The 19,642-nt window shown below is 40.8% G+C and overlaps 1 protein-coding gene across 1 annotated transcript in view; it reads right to left on the bottom strand.

Moving 5' to 3' along the window:
* The window catches only part of Dchs2 (dachsous cadherin-related 2), a 216,262-nt gene that overhangs the window by 7,714 nt on the left and 188,906 nt on the right, over positions 1-19,642 (bottom strand). Inside the window, 4 exon segments of the mRNA XM_028857068.2 lie at positions 738-1,024; positions 2,801-2,931; positions 10,418-10,569; positions 12,615-12,826. Coding sequence (XP_028712901.1) covers positions 738-1,024; positions 2,801-2,931; positions 10,418-10,569; positions 12,615-12,826 — 782 coding nt within the window.

The following is a 19,642-nucleotide window of genomic DNA, read 5'->3' as shown; positions in this document are numbered from 1 at the left end:
CTCCATTGAAGAATGCTGGGATACATTTCCAAGACCTCTGTGGAATGTTGTCACTGTCCTGACTTCTGTAAACATGTACTCTGCCCTGAAATCTAAAGTCTTTCTGGAATTGCTCACAATCTATTTGTGTGAAATATTAATCCATGTATTCCAAAGAATCTGCCCAAAGCATCCCCAAATAGGATAAATTAGCTCATCTTCTCTGTGGCCTTGCAAATACTGGGAAAGTTCCAATTGCTGTGAACAACTGGATTCCAACTCCACACATACACACAGGAGAACATAAAAAAAAAAAAAAAAAAAAAAAAAAAAAAAAAAACTAGTGGTCTGCATACTCAGCAAACTAAGATAAATGAGTCAAGTGATTCCAGATGATTTCTAGTCAGCAATATGACAGACAAGCCTGCAGCATTAATTCAGGATACACAACAGTGAATATTGATAGCCTAGACCACGCCATCAGTGATGGAAGGCTGACATCACTCACTGTTACTATTTATTTTATGTGTATAGGTATTTTGCCTGCATGTCTCTCTATGCCCCATGTGCATGCCTGATGTCTGTGGAGTCCAAAAGAGGGTAGCAGATCCCCTGGATCTGGAGTTACAGATGGTTGTGTGTTCCCACATGGGTGCTGGAAAAAGAATCAGGTCCTCCGGATGAGCAGCTAGGGATCTTAACTTCTTAGTCATCTCTCAGTCTCATTCCCTTATCTTTCTAGTTTTTCATCTCTTTACCTGATAGAAATCTTGGGGAAAAACTGGTGGGTTATCATTGACATCCAACACACGGATGATAAGGGACCCCTCTGTGTGGTGTCTTGAATCAGAAACGCGAATGATCAGCTCATATTCTGTAACTTCTTCAAAATCCAGTGTTTGCACCAGCACCACCACTCCAGTGTCCTGACTGATAGCGAACTTGGCTCCAGAGTTGCTCTCTTTGACAAAACTGAAGGTGAAAGCTGGATTCAAATCCGCATCATAGATGGATACCCGAGACACAATTACACCAGGCAGAGAATCTGCAATCATCATGACCAACGTCAGCTTCCATTAAGTTCATCATCAAAAGATATTTCTTCAATCATTCAACCCAAGTATTTTCATTTTAAATCTAAAATGATTTTCTTTTTTTTCTGGCATGATTTCTCATGTGAAGCTCATTATGGGCTAAATCAAAACACAGAAGAATTTATAAGTCCAATAAAAGTGAAAATCTACCACAGAGTAGAAAATTGAGGAAGTAGGCTATGCTCCAGTCTTATATTACAGTTTTCTACCATATGCTTACAACATAACTCCAGAATCAGAAACCACTCTGAGCACTTTCCTATAGTGTAGAGTTTCTATGTCTGAGCAGATACTCACAGGGGTTTAGGGGGAAAGAAGGACATTACTCAAAGCATTAATGCAAATCATTAACTTTGAAAAGAGGCCAGAACCAAATGATAATATTTGGGTATAGATGTAAGATTTAGCACTTCATCATCTAGGAAAAAAAAGAAAAGAAAGAAAAAATGTTTCTTTGATGGTGACATAGACATTGCTTTCTTCTCTTAAATTTGTTTCTCAAAATTAAAATTCCCAAGGCTAAGGGAAAACAAAGTATTCACAGTGCTAGTGAGGAAAGCAAATCTCTACGATTGCTCACTAAAAAGCACTTACAGGACACAAGGCATGCTCAGTGTCTCCTGCACCACCTGGCTCACTACCTAAGCCACTCATGAAAGGAACTTTATGGTGCAGATGGAAAGTATCTGCCAAGACATTCAGAATTGTTCCACTGTATACAGGAATCGTAATCATCAGTCATCATGCCTCGGGGAGAATTCTTGGTGAATACTAAGAACACTTTACCACATTCAACAGATTTTTGATTCATGTAATTTGTTCTGGTGATATCTTCACACCGGTTGTGTTGATATATTTTAACATTAATTCGTGTGCTTGGGAACAGGACACAGTCCAGCCAATCAAATGAAAATATCAAAAGTCAGAGATAAAACTGAAATATTTTTGTTTGTAGAGAGTAATAGATATAGGCACTCTTGTGTATAGAGATTTCTATGGAAAGGAGTCGGTATAATCTCTTTAGAAAGCAAAGACAATAAAAAGTTCAGAATGTTTCAGGAATGGCTTTGGTGTGAAGAGAGAAAGCAAAGGGACAAAGGTCACCATCATTTTCAACTTTGTCTATAGATGGATAGGCTGGCTTTGCTGGTCCAGCCATTCACTGTGGGACAACCTGAGGTTTACAGACTATAGAGTCATTGGGTAACAAATTACCCAAACAGTTCAGCACTGGAACCATTATGCTTTTAGTCTCAACCAGAAGTGTAGTACTGATGCTGAAGGTTGGGTTATGCTAGAGGAAAGTCTTGACTCTGTGTGTTATCGTATTAACTTCACCTTCAGCATCCTGCAAAGATCAACAAAGCATGGGCCCAACAGCATTAGTGCTCAGAAGGGTCAAGTGATTGTTACAGCAACAACACGGGCTTCCTTCTGGCGCACATTTAGTGTTGAAGGCATATTTCTCTGCACATGAACACACTGCAAGGAATGACAGCTGGAGGTGAGAGACTCAGCCTCCAGCCCATCTGAATGCAAATCCAAGTCTTATGATTTAAACTCCTGGACATTTAACATTTTCCTTACGATCATCCACTCTTTATTCAATGAAATGAAGGCAAAATTATCTGGCTTGGGTGGCTGTGGAGATCTAATACTCAATACAACAACTGGCTATAAAAAATGCATAAGTTAATTAAAAGTTGATTCCAAATTGCCACACTTACTTTCTGCAATTTCTATTGCTTCTGAGGGGAGAAAGACTGGGGCATTGTCATTTATATCAGTCACCTGTATCTTGACCAATGTCGTAGCAGACAGCCTGGGCACCCCTCTGTCTGTGGCTTGCACAATCAAGCTGTTTTGGAAAAGAATCAAGGAATGTTATGAGCCATCTAGGAAGTATAAAAAAATAAATATCAAATCTAGTTTAATTTTTTTATGTGAATTTGCTGGCTTTTATTTCTCCCATGGCCTTTTCTAAATGGCATCATTTACAATTTATTTCATAAGAATGGTAGCTTGAAATTTATGTATTTTTGACAAGTTTCAAGAACAAACTCCAGCAGGCTGCCAGGGGTCACGAAGCATTAAAGTGAAAATAAATGCATGATTTCTTGGAGACAGACTTTAAAATTCTACTAAGAATAACTCAAGCAATACATGCACCAACACTTGTACCCACTCTACTACATGGGGATTGCTACATATTTCCATCTAATTGTATCATCAAAACATTCTGTCAAAATGATGGCTATATATGTATGTTTTTCAGATCCAAGTTTCAAACCAATCAACACAATAGACCTGGGAGAGCTTGCTGCCATGATGAAGAAGTGACTGGGTCATGATGTGCTGGGACTATGCAGAGAAAAGGGTGGGTTCTGAAGGAATTAACACAATACGATTTAATCTCCTTGGAGCGGGACTATACTGATGCGTTCTACCACCCAAACCAGAGCAACTACTACTGGCCTCAACTTCTCCCTTTCTCTCCCTATTCTTCTAGCATCATCTAGTTGCAAGTCTGGTCAGTTGATCTCCTCATTATCCCTTAGATTAGTGTTTTATCTTTACTGTCCCTAGCTTAAGAGCCTCAGGTAGAGTGATCAATCACCCTGCTTTAATCTAGGACCTAAGAGTTTCCTAGAACATGGAAAATCCAATGTTTTCACAACCAGTGAAGCCAAGACAAATTGGAACTTGAGATTTTTAGTACTAAATCCAGAGAAGTAATGGATTTCCTATACTAAACATGGAGAAGTGTATGCCTGTGCTCACCAGTCTCTGTACCCATTTACCTGAAATGCTGTTTATATTTTTCAACTTTAGGGCTTGAGCGATGGTGCAGTAGTTAACAATGTAAACTTCCCCTGAAGAAGATCCAAGTTCAGTTCCCAACACTCACATCTGGTGGCTCACAGCCACTCTGATGCCATTTGGTCTCTGCAGGCACCTGCACTCATGCTCTCTCCCTGTTCCACATGCACATAATTAAAAATATATAAATAGTAGTTTGAAAACCTAAACGCCCATTTAAACATCTGCTGGACTCTCCATGATAAGACAATTCAAACTCCCAAGCAAGTACGTTGACCTTCTAATCACTGGCTCCTGCCTGATGCTCCCATCCTACACTCTGGTCCCTTCTCAATGCTCACATCTCCAGTAATATTTCTCCGCTTCTCATGTGATCTGAAATCCCTTCATGACCATATCACACTGCACATTTTTCTGCCACTAGAGTTATCTTTCTGATGGTCTACCTGTCTTGTCTCTCCCATGAGTTCCTTTAGGACAGGTGGATGTCTTACTTTAATACCTGTCTTTAATAAATATTGACATTGGTTTCTGAAGATTTTTTCCGTGGTTACAGATTTATTACAAGGTAGAGCCAGAATTCAATCTTTGGTCTTGCTCAACTCAAAATCTGTACCCCTGCTAATGGGCCCCTCCCTCAGCATACTGCATACACAGAGCACATAATCATGGCTCCTTTTTCATCTTTTTTTTTTCTGAGTGTTTTGTGAGTCCAGGGGAGAAGCAGGTACATTGTAAAGCGAGCTGTCAATTAGAATAACAACTTTATTCCAGAGGGTATTCCTATGAGCCAGTTATAGAGACTATCTTTTAAGAAACTGGATCTTGAAAGTAGGCACACTTCCTCTTCCATTGACAGCACCTTGTAGGTGTCTTTTCCTTTCCGATCTTAAATTTTAAGATGATGTAAAATACGTCTCATCTTTTTCTTGTTTTGAATTCCACCAAGAGCAAACAGTCACTGTTGACTTTCCATCGAGGCCACAAGTGCTGCCCTCTACACTCACAGGGATGGGGCAGCAGCTGAACCCCCATTCAGGCTTCCCAGGGATGATTCCTGGTCGGAATTTGATTTGCGAGTATGGCCATCAGAGTGGTACATGTGGGAATATTTTTGTGAGAGGAGTCATCTCAGAATAGTTCTCTTTCACTGCTGCCTGTCCCTCACCATGTAACCTAGAGTTTCAGCCAAGACATCAAGCTTAGACTTCTGTCAACTCTGCCATCACTGTCACAGACACCCTTATTCTCATACTGCCACAGCCTTAGGGTTTTATGTAGTACCTAAGTCAGGTGAAAAGGAAACTGAGGAAAGGAGGGAAATCTCTTATCTGTTTGAAAACGAAAGGCAGCCTCTGGATGGTTGAAAGAACAGAGGAGAGACCATGGAAGCAGAGGCTCAGCGATTCTGAGCTGAGCCTGTGAGGCCTCGCGCTCTCTGAAGGCTCCTTGGCAGGCTTTGTGAGGCTGAGGGTTGCAGCCTGTTCAATGGCTCTGTGTTGCAAGACTGTTGCACAGAACTGTGTCAGCAGAGGCCGCAATGAAACTGACCAGACTGCCCATCCTAAGTCCAGAGCATCCTTTCCGGTTTGCCCAGTGTGGGAAACTTCTCTCACCACAGTTTACCTCAAATGAGGCCTTGGACCAGATAAGATCTCACTTAATTTCCTTAAAATACTGAAGTGGTTGGCAGAGATGATGAAAAAGTTATCACTCCACTATATCTCAAATATCTACTGAGAATTTTCTGTTCCTTCTGAAATGTTAAGAAAAATAAGAACATCAGCTAACACCAGAAACAATTAGAAAGAAGAATTAGGTTTCTGGTAAAAGATGGTAAGATGGCCTCTCAGATCCATCTCTTCTTCCCTGAATTCCATTGAGGAGGTAGCTAGGGCATTTAAAAATATGCACATCCACAATGCTAAACCAGGAAACAGGGGAACAAGTTGGAAGTAAAAGAGATGAGAAGATACAAGATGCCCTGGGTGGATGCTAGTAAGCGTGTGGGAGGAAGCTAGAGATGAGAAGGTACTCAAAGATACAGCACTAAAAATGACCTTAAGGTCCATTTATTGAGTATGTTTGATTTGCTAATTGTTTCACATTATATGTATATATGTTTATATACATATATATATATATGATGCATATGTGTGTGTATTCATGCGAACATGTTTATCTTACACCAGGTCTTTCTTCCATGATCTTTAATCTTTTCAGTCTCCTGTTTTAGAATAGGAAGCATCCCAGAGAAGTAAAACAAAAGTGAGCCAAAAAACAAAACAAGAAGTCACACACCTGAGAGGGGTCGGTGTCTACACGATGCATAGTAGCAACCAAAAGGGGCCAACACCCAAACAAAAACAATAATGAAAATAAACAAGAAAAGAAATGGGCAAGGGGGAAGGAATGCACAATGAAATCATATATGAGGAGAGAAAGAAAGGGCCCCTTATTCAAAAAGAACTTATTCCACTCAAGAGGGTGTCCACATTAAAGAGTGTAATGAGGGTCAGTGAGACGGCTCAGTGAGCAAAAGCCCTTGCCCACCAATCCCGAGGACCCATAAGGTAGAAAGAGAAAACTAACTGCACTGTATGTCCTCTCACCTCCATTCCCATGCCATGGCATGTGCACACACACACACACACACACACACACACGCACGCACGCACGCACGCACGCTAATGTCCAAAATTAAAAAGAACATAATAAATATTATATTATTCAAAATATAATAAGTAAAATGAAAAACCTAAACTGTTCCACAGAGAAGGCAGAAAATTGCATACAGTAAAGAAGCTGGAATTGTACAAGGCTTCAGAAACAAACAGATGTCAGACTATCAAAGAGCAATGCCTTTCAAAGTCAGGAAGATATATGTTAATCTCTATGCCATCACACATACACACACACACACATGTGCGCGCGCATGCACGCGCACACACACACACATGCATACACACATATGCATACACACATATGCTTATATGATTAAAGGGATTTGCAAATATAAAAGGGTCCAGATAATTTGCTTCTATGGCAGAGGAGAGGCAGTCAGCTTCTCAGCTTTTGCTTCTCACAGTTTGAAGTTAATTTATTCATGAGGAGTTGGAGAAAGGCCTTTTTAAATATTAGGAGTAATTTAAATGTTGGGAACATGACGCAAATAGGAAAAAGTTGAAAAACACTAGATTTAATTGCTAACTAAGCTCCATTGAGTAAGAATTCAGTAACAGAAAGCCTTCACAATTGGAAAGTGCTTAGTTCCCGGGACCTACAGACTATCAATAATCTCTAAAATTACTGAAATCTCTGCAATTACTGAAAGAACACTTGGGCTGAGATTTATGTACAGTCACCTCCACCTACAGTGGAGGGGAGACACTTCATGCTTGAAATTACCATGGCAGCAATGAGGCAAAAGATGGATTTTAACATATTTATATATTAAGCACAATAATTTCAATAATTACATTAAAATATTACAAAACATTTCCTAACAGCTAACTTAGGATAAGGTTTTAAACTTTTAAAAATATCTTTGAAGTAACATTTTGAAATATATTAAATAAAAAAAAAACAACAAAACACTTAATCAAACTTTCAGAATTGGAAAGGTTTTCTGGTGGTTAATTAGTCCAATCCACTCAGTAACATATTTCATTCAAACCAGCTTTCAGTGCTTAACTACACAAATATATTGTATTTTCCTCATGAAACATGAAAGTCGCCTTGAATATTGACACAGTCTTTTGTACTTTTTTTTTTCTTAAACATAGTGTCTGTTTTGTAGCCTGTATGGTAGAAATCATGTGACTGAGGGTCAGGATCACTGAGGATAAGTCTAAATTTGATACTCAAATAGTATTACAACCCAGAATAAGCCTCCCTAGGTAACTTGCACTGTTAATACATAAAATATCTGCCTTAACTTCCTAATAAAAGGGTTACAAGAATTAAATAAAACACAATAGCCACACCCTGAATCCATGTTTTGCTTTTTTCCCAAAGTTTTAATTACTCATGGCCAACCACCATCCAAAAGCACTAATGGAAAATTCTAGAAATAAACAAGTCATAAGTTTTAAATAGCTATGATTTTGAGTATCTTGGTGACACCACACTATTGTACTCTTTCTTCCCAGAATGTCCATTACTTTTCTGTCCAGTGTATCCACTGTCCATATGACCCACCCCTTATTTACTGATCAGCCATCTCAGTTATCAGCTGGGTTTCTGTTCATGTAATTTTAGAGTTACTTATTAGTTACTTCAAATCACAAGGTTAGTGATACAAAGGATCCCCTGGGGCACAAAACATAAAAAGAGAGATTAACTCTGGCACTGTATGGCAATACTGAATGGTATTTAGAAACAATATAAAACAATATCTATAGGGTTCAATAATAAGTCACAGGTCTTAGGTGAGATTCTCAGAACACAATCTGTCAAGGATAAGGAGCAACTATTATAACACATGTGCAAGGCTTTGGGGAAGGGAACCACAAAAAATACTATTACAGTGTAAACCACGCATAAATATAAACCAGAAAGACAAACGTTTTTCTACCATGGGCTGTTCTACTCTTTCTCTGAAGACAAGTAATGCTAACAGCTCCTCTGAGAAGTGTTTTAAGTAGAAGAATGCTCCTTTTCTCAGGTGCTCGTGCTGCATAAATACTAGGGTGTTCCTTATTTCCTACACATGCTTGAGGCAGAAAAGCATAGGGAATGCTTCGGCAAGCAATACTGTTCTTGGTTTGCTGTCTGTATGCATGCCCCTGTCTCATTAATGCACTTGGCAGCGTAGTTCCTTTACACACACACCTTTCTCCAAAAACAAAAAACAAAAAAAAAAAAAAACGTTCCCAGCAACCTCCCCCCTCCACTCACATTGGGCTACATATACATCCATCTCTAGACTATGTTTGTCTTCCCCCTACAACAGTAAACTGTATCTATACAAATATATTCCCAATGTATGAATTGAAGGACTGATCCAGCCTGAACTGGTTTGGGAAGCATGCACAGTAAGGCACAACTGTGTCCTCAGCCCTCTTTAAGGGAGAATTCCTTATTGAATTCACACCTTATGCCTGTGCGTATGAGTCAAATATGATGCACCACGGGAGTGGGCATGAACAGTACAAAAACATTATATGATCTGATTTATCAATCACCCTCACTATGTCCCTTTAGTAACCAAACCCCTCTTTTTCTTAAACCTCATAAGAGGAAGCTCTAAACAAGATTCAGGGCCCTTGAGATCTTCCTTGGCCCAGGTGGCCACTTCTCCCCTGCTGTACATTCTGATCTTTTCCTTTTTTAATTAATTTTTATGTGCATTGGTGTTTTGACTGTATGTATGTCTGTGTGAGGGTCTTGGATCCTGGAGTTACAGACAGTTGTGAGGTACCATGTGGGTGCTGGGAATTGAACCCTGATCCTCTGGAAGAGCCATTAGTGCTCTTACTTGCTGAGCCACCTCTACAGCTCCTATTGTTTTTTAAAATTATTTCTTTTACTTGTGTGGGTATTTTTCCTGCATATGTGTCTGTGTAGCATTTGCATGCCCACTGCTCTCTCAGAGGCTGTAAGAGGATATGGAGCACCATTACCACCACCACCACCACCACCACCACCACCACCACCAGCAGCAGCAGCAACAGCAGCAGCTCCAAACCATAGTTACAGAGGGTTGTGAGCTTCCATATGAGGGCTGGGAATGGAATCCAGATTCTCTGCAAGAACAGCCTGATCTCTTAACCACTGAGCTATGCTCTCAGCTGTATTCTGAACCTTTCCACTGCTTTGCTTTAAATAAGCTTGCCTTTGGATTTCTGCACCCATGACTGCTTTAATGTCAATTCATTGAATAAGAGGCCCTGGACCCCTGTCCTGTCATGGATCTGCTCTTAGAAATCAGAGTGTTCTCTTCAAGGGCTGTGCCCCCATTCTTTGAGGAATATCCATTTGTGGCCATTTTTGCTTTCTTGGAGTCCTTTGCTTTATAGAGTAAGATGCTGTAAGATCTGACGTGAGTCTGGACTTTATGAACACTGACTACTGAAATCATTGAGCAGGCTCGCAGCATGGTTACTCTTTTTAAAGGCTGGCATCCCTCGGACTCTAGGCCACAATCTTTAATGTTAATGTCAGCTTTTAATTCTGTTAGACTGAGTCCCACAACAAGGGCCCTGATGACAAGGCTCTGCTTTTCACACACAAAAAGAACAAAGAATTGCAAAAAAGGAATGCCATTCAACCTACTCTTTGTGTGAATGGTAACACAAGACTTTGAGGAGGGCATTTCCACTCAGTGGACTTTGCCAAGCATGTCTTTTGAAACTCTCTCCCTTGGTTCTTAAAAAGATACATCAAATTTCAGATCTAGTCCAGTCACTTTTTTCAAAACAGGAAATCATTTCAAAGGCTATTTGAATGTTCCTGAAGGTCAAAGGATTGGTCATCAAGAAGCAAGGGAAGAATTGTGTAACGAGAGATAAACCTGAACACACCTGTAGGAGTTGGTGGACTCGTAGTCTAGGCTAGATTTTGTCGTTATCACTCCGCTCAGTGCGTCAATCTGGAAGGCTTCTGCTTGGTTGCCGGAGACAATGGAATACTCGAGCAGGCTGTTCAAGCCACCATCCAAGTCAGTAGCAAACACCTGTGAGAAATCAATCTTTCCGTTGGAAAAGATTCAACCCGTAATGTGCTCCAAAACTGCCTTTCAGAGAATTGCATTAGGAAAGAGTACAGATTATCAAATGCATTTAAAAAACCATTGCTTAGAGCAGTGGTTCTTAACCTTCCTAATGCTGTAACACTTGAATACAGTTCTCCATGATGTAGTGATTCCCCAAACACAAAATTGTTTTCATTGCCATAAATTTCATAACTGCAGTTTTGCTACTGCTATGAATTGTAATGTAAATATCTGTGTTTTCTGACCGTCTGAGGCAACCCCTATGAAAGGGTCATTCAACTTCAAAGGGGTCAGGTCCCACATGTTGAGAAACACTGGCTTAGAGTCATAACAACATACAATTGACACTTACATTTGACTTTAATGAACTGAATAATGGGACAGAAAATATTCTCACATTCATCTAAAAGATCTCCAAGTGTCACTCACATGTGTCAAGCTACAACTGTGTGCAACTGGCAAGTTTACTGGAAACTTCTAATATGCTTGAATAGAAGCTTTCTAGTTCTGCCATGGATTCATGCTGGCTCCAGGAAGGGGAAATGAATGTACAGGAAACTCAGTACACTGAATGGCAATTCTTCTCTTGATCTTTCTTCTTCACTTTTGATTTTTGCATGTGTAGTTAGGTTCGCATGTGTGAGCTTGTGTGTGTGTGTGTGTAGGCCAGAAGTTGACATTAAATGTCTTCATTTATTTCCTTAGGCAGACTCTCTTCCTAACCTGGAGACCACTGAGTCAGGCAGGCTAGCTAGCCAGCTAGCCGGGTTGCCTCCCCTCCTTCTAAGGATGGAACAGGCTGTCACACCTGTCTGCTTTTGCATGCTGTCTGGGGATTTGAACTCCAGCTCTCAGGCTTACACAGGAAGTGATTTATCCAACGAGCCATCTCCCAGCCCTCATTTCCCTTTCTTAATGATTTAAGTATTGTCTATAAAAAAGGCCAATAGGAGACTTTTTATATTATAGTGAAGTTTTAATTCGAGCGGACCTTTGAAAAGTGAATCAAGTCCTAGATTTACTGCTAATAAATTATCATCCTGATGGCTTATTGGATGAGTTTTCAAAGTAGTGTTAAGGATAGAACAAAGAGTCTGTACGATTTCTCATGGAGATATAGAGCAGGGTCTTCTATGCTGAATTCTAATCACTAGACCAGTTGTATCACTGGAGTCAAGATTTTCACAAGTTGTTGAATTATTAAATTGTTTTAATTCATGCTTTCTATATCTACCATGACTCTCTCTCAGCTTACAGCCCTCGTCATCTCTCGGGCTCCTATATTGACTTCCTGGTTTTGTTCCCAATTACTTCTCAGTTCATTCTTCAAACTTCTGCCCAAGTTCTTCAAGGATGCTGAGGACCAAGAGGAATACAATGGACCTCATCAAGGGGGCATTCCAACCAGCTCTGTGGTACAGAAAGTCCACAGCAGCCTTTGAGATCACCAGGAAGAAGAAGTAGTTTCCAAGCAGGGATGAATAAAGTCCATGGTGCCCCCTGAGGTTGTATATTTAAACATATTTCAGAGAACAGACCTCTCCAGGTGGGTGTTAGCACTTTAGTATGCTGGCAACCCAGCCTCATCAGGGTAAGGTCACCAGAGCGTGTGTCAGGCCAGCGGTGCCCTGTGACTCTGGGAGCCACAGCCTGTGCTGTCACCATCAAGGGACCGAGCTCTGCTTTGCCTCTGTCTTCACCTGCGATGCAAGACATTTTTGTGACCTACAAAGTCCTTGTTAGTGCTCAGGGAGTCCCTAGAGACAGCAGCAGGTGGCTAGGAGCTGAGCACAAGAGCAATGAAGAAGAGTGAACAAAGAAATTGCAGATTTCCTGCAGTCTAAAAATCCATCCAGCCCATAAAACATTGAACATATCCTGGAGATTGTTAAAACTGGATTGCATCTTGGTAGTAGGTCATAGGTACTCTGACATACATTGATTGATATCACACACACACACACACACACACACACACACACACACACACACACACTTTCTGTTACCTGTATGACATGAGCATTGTAGAGTTGGCCTTCAGACACTGATGCTTGGTACACACTTTTTGCAAAGCGTGGAGAATTATCATTCATATCCAGGATGGAAACTGCTACTTTGGTGAAGGCTCTATGCCCACTGCTCTCAGCAAAAATGATGAGCTGTACTTGGCTCCTGACTTCAAAATCAAGGAACTTAGGCTCTTCTACGATGAGTTGTCCTAGTTTTATTCCCAAGGTGGAAACATTAAAAAGAAATGATGATGTTATTTTAAGATATCTCCAAACACCATTGACTTGTGTGTTCTGACCAGGGCCATTATGGAAAGAGTTGAGATCTTAAGGATATTTTCAGATTTCCAATATTCATAGGCAAACGCCTATAACTTGGGAGCTTCCTCTTAAATCCTCCTTTTCTCTTCATATGTAACCTAACCCAGTGTCTGCAAAGTCTACATTTTAAACATTTCTTTGAAAAAAATCCATCTATTCATTCATTCACTGGGGGAAGGCATGCCACAATGTGCATTCAAAAGCCAGAGGATCACTTTTGGAAGTTGACTCTTGCCTTCAGCCTTGCTGAGGCATGCATGGCTTCCCTTGTTCCTGCCCTTGTCCAATGCACTCCAGGCTAGCTGGCCCACAAACCTGGAGCAACATTTCTGCTTTCACCTCCCTTCTCACAGCAGGGATGTTAGGATTACAGTTGTGGGATTACACTGACTTTGGCTTCTTATGAAGGTTTTGTGAATTAAACTTGTGGTTATACAGGCTTGTACAGCTCATGCTTTTACCCCCCTGAGCTGTCTCCCTGGCCCACAAACATTTCTTATACCCACTTCTGTCTCCCTTGACGCTGTTTTCTAGGAGACCGTTAGCATTTTCCTCCATGGTCCCTGCATTAGCCACTTCACTGATCCCCCCCCAAGGATCCAGTCTCCATTCTGAACTGATACGGAAGCTGTTGTTCCCCAGCATAGAACCTGTCAGTGGATGTCCACAGTGTGACAAAGGTGAGAAGCTTTAACTTACAGTCTTGCTTGTCCTTTTCCACTTCCCTGTCTCTGGTAAGTATACATCCATCTAAGCCTTCTGTGTTTGGACAGCTGCATCTGCTCTGTTTATCTGCTTCTGGTTACTTTCCCTTGGTTGTAGACCATACTAGTGAGTACTGCTCCCTGTCTCTTGAATATCACATGCCTAGTACCTAGCTCATGGTATTTAGTATTTAGTAGTTCAGTATTTAATACTCTTATAACCTCATAGAAAATACAGAACCAGGTTACAGAAGTGGACCTTAGGGGACGATGCCACAGCTCAAATTTCTTGCCCAAATTAAAAAAAATCCTTTGTGTGATTTCTTCTGTGTGCTTCTGTTGTGGGAAGGTATGGTAATAGTATGGGTCAAAAATGAGCCACCAAGAAGGCTAGAAATGGGAATTTCTGGGCACACGAAGTCACATGCATTGCAATTCTGAAGGAATCTTGATTTATTAAGAACTTTACTACCACATTTAACAACTTTTTTAAAAGTTCACTATGTATATATGTGTCTGCGTGTGTGTATATGAGTACAACATTCACAGAGGACAGAAGAGATTGTAGGATCTCCTGGAGCTGGAGTTACAGGCAGTTAGAAGATGCCCAGAATGGGTGCTGACACCCTGAGTTCAAGGTCTCTGAGAGAGCATCACCTGCTCATCACCTGCGCCATCTCTCCATCCCTTCTACTACCTAACTCAAAATGGCAGAAAGTCAATGTCATTTTCGACACCAGATTTGATTTATTACTTTCACAATCCACATCTGCTTGGGACCAATCCCTCCTGATAGTTTTTTAGGATGGCTGTTCCTCGGGGTAGCTTCAGAGTCATTTTGTGATCGGCATTGAAAGTGACAAGTCTTCAGAAAGCTCTGCAGTGTGAGGATAGAAGCCTGAGATGGAGGTGGAGCCCCCACTCGCCCCATCACATCACCATGTACTGTCTGTATAGGAAGGAGAAAGTGGAAACACAGCACCAAGTTACTAGTGTCGTCTGGGAGAATGTGTGCTGGCTGTGGTGCAGAACCAAGTGGAGTGTAAACAACAGATCTGTTGAGCCTTTGATAGCTGCACTTGGAATGGATCTACAGTGCTTGTGCCTTTTGCTTGGTATTCATTTCAGTCATGATAACTGGCACACACTTGTGAAAGTCATGAGATGTCTCCAGGTTGGCACACATACTAAGCCCACGTTTTGCCTTACATCATACATCTGAATTCTTCTCAGAAACAACAAAGATGTGGCCAGGAGGAAAGTGCAAGCCCTCCTAATGCCTGGGCAGAAATCTTCCTTGCTTTATGATGCCAAGAAGCCTCACAAGTGCCACCTTGAAATTTCCATGCATATATCATGTTGCCAGGGGCATAACAGCTTGAGAATAAAAGCCATGGCAATATTTTCCAATATATGTGCATCTATCCAACATTATCCAAGTTGCAAAATACACATCACAATGAGATTAAGATTCTTCAAATGGTACTGACTTGATAATATAATCAGGTTACTCTAGCCAGTCACCCACTATGGGCATGCATCTGTGCAAATCCAAAGCGAATGGGACAAATATTTATGTTATCCCACAGCGCTTAAACTCCATTCTGCTACAACTGTGCCTGGGAAACACCGAAAGCTCGATCGCTTTGTTTCCAGTCAGTCTACCAAACAATGGCGTGAGTGGGACCATCTGTTATTTGCATGCCCAATCTTGGTCAAATTCTCAAATCCCTGAAGCCTCAGAATATAATGGGTGTTTTCAATCCAAAGCAACTTGAAATTTAAACATAAAAATGTACCTTTCATTTGGAAGTATAGATCAGAAGCTCATCCCGTTTTTATCCTTAAGAAAAGTGACTATATCTTTAGAGATCCATTTTATTGATTTGTCTTTCATACTGTTTTCCATTTTATAATTCATATATCCAGAAAATCAATGTTAGCTACTTTTGGGCACAGTTTTAATGGTAATATGTCAAAAGACACATGAAAGATGCATTTTGTAACATAACATTTTGAAAAATTGTTTCTTGAACAGCAGTATGGTATATTATATATTCAAATGACCTCCATGATAACACACCTGGTAAGGTATAAGTGTGCATAATTTGTGTTACACATGCATGAACATGTCCTCATGTAAGCACCAGAATGTCCTGGCAGGATGTAATGGGTCCTCAGAGGACAAAACAGGGAAGCAGGCACTGAAAGCCAGGGTGAGTTCCAAGAAGTTCTGCCCTTCAGATGCATCTCTCATGATTGTGCAGAGTGTAGACAACAAAATGAGGGAAATGCACAGGAGGATACAGGAACTACTAAGAAATCTAACACACAGCAGCAGGAAACCCAAATCTGTCTATATTCCAGAGGAATGGATAACATTAAAAAGCAAAACCAGATACATGGAGACATGGTTTTTCTGAGCCTTAGTGGTAATTGAAAGGGAGTGGAAAATAGGTTCTGAGAGTTCATCAGCTTACATTTGAGTTTATAGTGGCCATGGGACCGCCCTGCCAGGAGAGAAGATATTCTCAGAGGCACTATTTATACCAGACTCTGAGTTTCAGACCCAAAAGAATGACTACCTCCCCCAGGAATGCCATGCTATGTGGGGGAGGAGGCTGAAGCCCCATGCCAACCAGAGGAACTTGCCTCTCAGGAAGAGATGTCTCTCAGATCTGACAACCATCCAGACTACCTTGCAGGCAGACCTGAGGCAGGACAATGACAAGACAAGGCTGACTGGTGCAATATCCTGACAGGGCTTCCTTAATTACACCTGTCCCCAGTCTTCTGTTTAAAATGAAACCTCAGGTCAGAACCCCAAAGGTGCAGTAGGAGACCCCTAAACTCCTTTATTTGTTCCTCTTCCCAGATTAGCCACATTGACTGAATAATCTGTTGTTGCTTTTCACTCTGTCTATTCTCCTTAATTGGCATATTGAGGTGTGTGGCAGAGCAATGCTAGCTGGGGCCACCAGGGCCTAGGATTCACCCTAAAACTTTTAGTATCAGCTTTATTTTCAGAGTAATGCATGTTAAGAATTCTTAAGAATTAAATTTAGGGATGGAGAGATAGTTGAGCAGAAGTGTGAGGAAAGAGTTCAGAGTCTCAAAACTTACAACAAATAAAAGAACCAGAGGATTTCTGAAAATTGAGAAGTACAGATGTCTAAACCTAAGGAAAATAAAAACAAAAAAATAAACAAAGACATGAAAACACAAGAAGAGGTGTAGGGGAGAGTCTCAGGGCCCAGGGTTTGACTAATTGGAGTTTCACAAAAGATGACAAGGAATGGATTTCAGAAAGTGGCTGATTTTACAGAGCAGCAATGGAAACTGGAGAGCAGAGCATTTTACCCTGAGAGACACGAACTGAGTTTAGAATTAGAAATCTAGCAAAAATACAAGTCAAAAACAAAGATTGAGTATACATTTTTAGAGAACCCAAACCCAAATTGGAATTAATTTAATGAATGATTCAATAAAAGAAAAAAGATACTGGGGTGGGGTGGGGAGCTTGAAATGTAATTTCAAAACACCTGTAATTTCAGTGTCCTGAGACTTCAGCAGGAGGTTAATGAGTTCGAGGTCAGTCTGGGCTACATAACAAGATTGTCAGAAAAGAGAGGAAGAGGGAGAGAGAGGACGGAGACAGAGGGGAGGGGTGAAAGGAGACAGAAAGAGGGAGGAAGAACAGGAGAAAAGAGCAGAAGGGGTAGAGGGAGAGAGGGGAATAAAAGAGAGCGAGGAGACAGGGAGAAATAGGAAGAGAGGGAGTGAGGAAAGGGAGAAGAAAAACAGGACATCAGTAAAAAGACAGCTAATTCTATTTTAAAATACAAATTGTGCTGGATCTGGACACTTGAAACCATGACCAACAAAAGCATATACTTTGAAAAAGGAGTATTTGGACTAGAGACTTACAGGTCTCTTCTGTGATAGGAATGAGGTATTGGCTCGTGTTAGACTCCAATCATATATGTTAAAAAGCTAGGTTAACTAAGAAAGGGAGAGAAGTAATTATATACTTCCCAACCAATACAGGGGAAAATGTCATTGACAGAATGATTGCCGATTGAAGGCTCAGAAACCGGTCAGAATCTGCAAGCTTGCTCAATACAAAGTCAAAAGACACAGGTGAATTTCAAGTCTGTATCAGTGCTCTCAAAAAGTAAGAAACAAAACAGCATGGTTGCATTTGTTTTAGCAAGAAAAAGTGTGAAGCTCTTGGGCTAACCGAAACAGAAAGACAACAGGGGACATGTCATTCATTGCTATCCTTCCTTATGGAGACTGTTTCAGGCACTATAATACTATAATCAAGCCACAGAAGAGAACACAGTGTGATTCTATGATGTTTCCATCATGCTAAAAGATAACATTGGGTAGGGATTCAAACACGGTGAGATAATAAACCCAAGGCTCTGACCTGGTGCCCGGTACCAGCTTCAGGTTGCTGATCACCTGAGGTGAAAGAGGAGGACCTAAGGTCCGCATATGCTAATGTCCTTGATTTAGCGGCTCTACAGTGTATACCAATTTCTAGACCACAATATAGGAAAGAGGAACCAAGGGAATATGGGACAGAAGAGACTTACCAGAAAGGGAAGGGACCCAGAGTGGCTTCCTGATCCAGTAAGGCCTTTTTGTTGATGGTGGTGTTTTGTTAGTTTTGTTTGTTTGTTGAGACAGGGTCTCTCTACATAGCCCTGGCTGTCCTGGAACTCACTACATATGACCAGCCTGCCCTCAAGCTCACAGAGAGGCAATAGCCTCTGCCTCCTGAGCACTGAGGTTGAAGGTGTGTGCACCACATCTGGCCCCCAGTAAGGTATTATTTCTAGAGATAGGTGACAAAAGAATGGGCTTTTAAACTTCCATTGCCTAGTAAGAAATTACATGCATTTTGTCATCCCATCTTACACATACTTTAAAAAATATTGTAAGGTAAATTTCAACCTAGTTAATTGCTGAGTCACAAAGTACATTTCCATGGGTAAGCTCTTTGATGTAATGATAGGTAGAGTTTATTTTTGTTTAATAAAGGAATTCAGGGAATCGAGAAGGCTATGCCTGGATCTCCTAAGGGTGATATGGGAGAAGGGTCTGGAGAGCCTGTAGGAATTCACAAACCTTACTATTCTTTTTCTTTTTTTCTAAATACATTTAATTTTAGTTCTTCCTCCAGACCCTCACACACTGGAACCACGAGGAACTTGAGGTGTGGTGATGTTTGACGCACTGTCCTTTGTTCCACTGTGGATGAGGAGATGGAGGCATCTAGCACATCTGTCTCAGCAAGAACACCTATCTGTGGCTGGGTGGACCACAAGCAGCAAATTCTCTTAAACACTGAGCCAACTCCCCAGCTCTTCTTTTTTTTGTTTGTTTGTTTTTGCTTTTGTTTATTTTGAGACAAGGTCTCACTATGTAGTTCTGGTTGTCCTAGAACTCACTATGTAGAGAGACCAGGATGGCCTTGAAAGTCATAGCAATCCGCCTGCCTCTGCCTCCCAAGTGCTGGGATTAAAGATGTGTCCCACCATGCCTAGCTGCTGCTGCTTCTTTTTTTCTCCTTAAAAACAAGTATATGTAGTACTTCACATCAAACCCAGGTCCTTGTACATCTTCTACCACTGAGCCACAGCCAGCCCTATGCCATTTCTCTCTTTTTCTTTGAATTAATTATTAATTTCTTTTTACATAGTTCCTTTTATTCTAAAAAAAAAGCCATACCTATCTCTAATAGCTACTTGATATTAACTGGCCTTTTGTTTGGTTCCTGTGAAGATGGCATGAATATGATCATAATTTGAATTTAGGAATACTTTGAGGATGATTAGTGCCATGGCACCACTCTGGCTGAGATGACATTTATTCAACCAAGCACATAACATAGATTAAATGAAGCAGCTGAGCTGTACAGAAATGCAGAAATTATTAGTGATATCCTTGTTGAGGTTTGACAATGGGGCCATTGATACCCATCTCTCTCTA

Source organism: Peromyscus leucopus, chromosome 6, assembly GCF_004664715.2.
Source record: "Peromyscus leucopus breed LL Stock chromosome 6, UCI_PerLeu_2.1, whole genome shotgun sequence".
Taxonomy (NCBI): Eukaryota; Metazoa; Chordata; class Mammalia; order Rodentia; family Cricetidae; genus Peromyscus; species Peromyscus leucopus.
The sequence above is the reverse complement of the archived record's forward strand: the minus strand, read 5'-3'. Positions and strand labels throughout refer to the sequence as shown.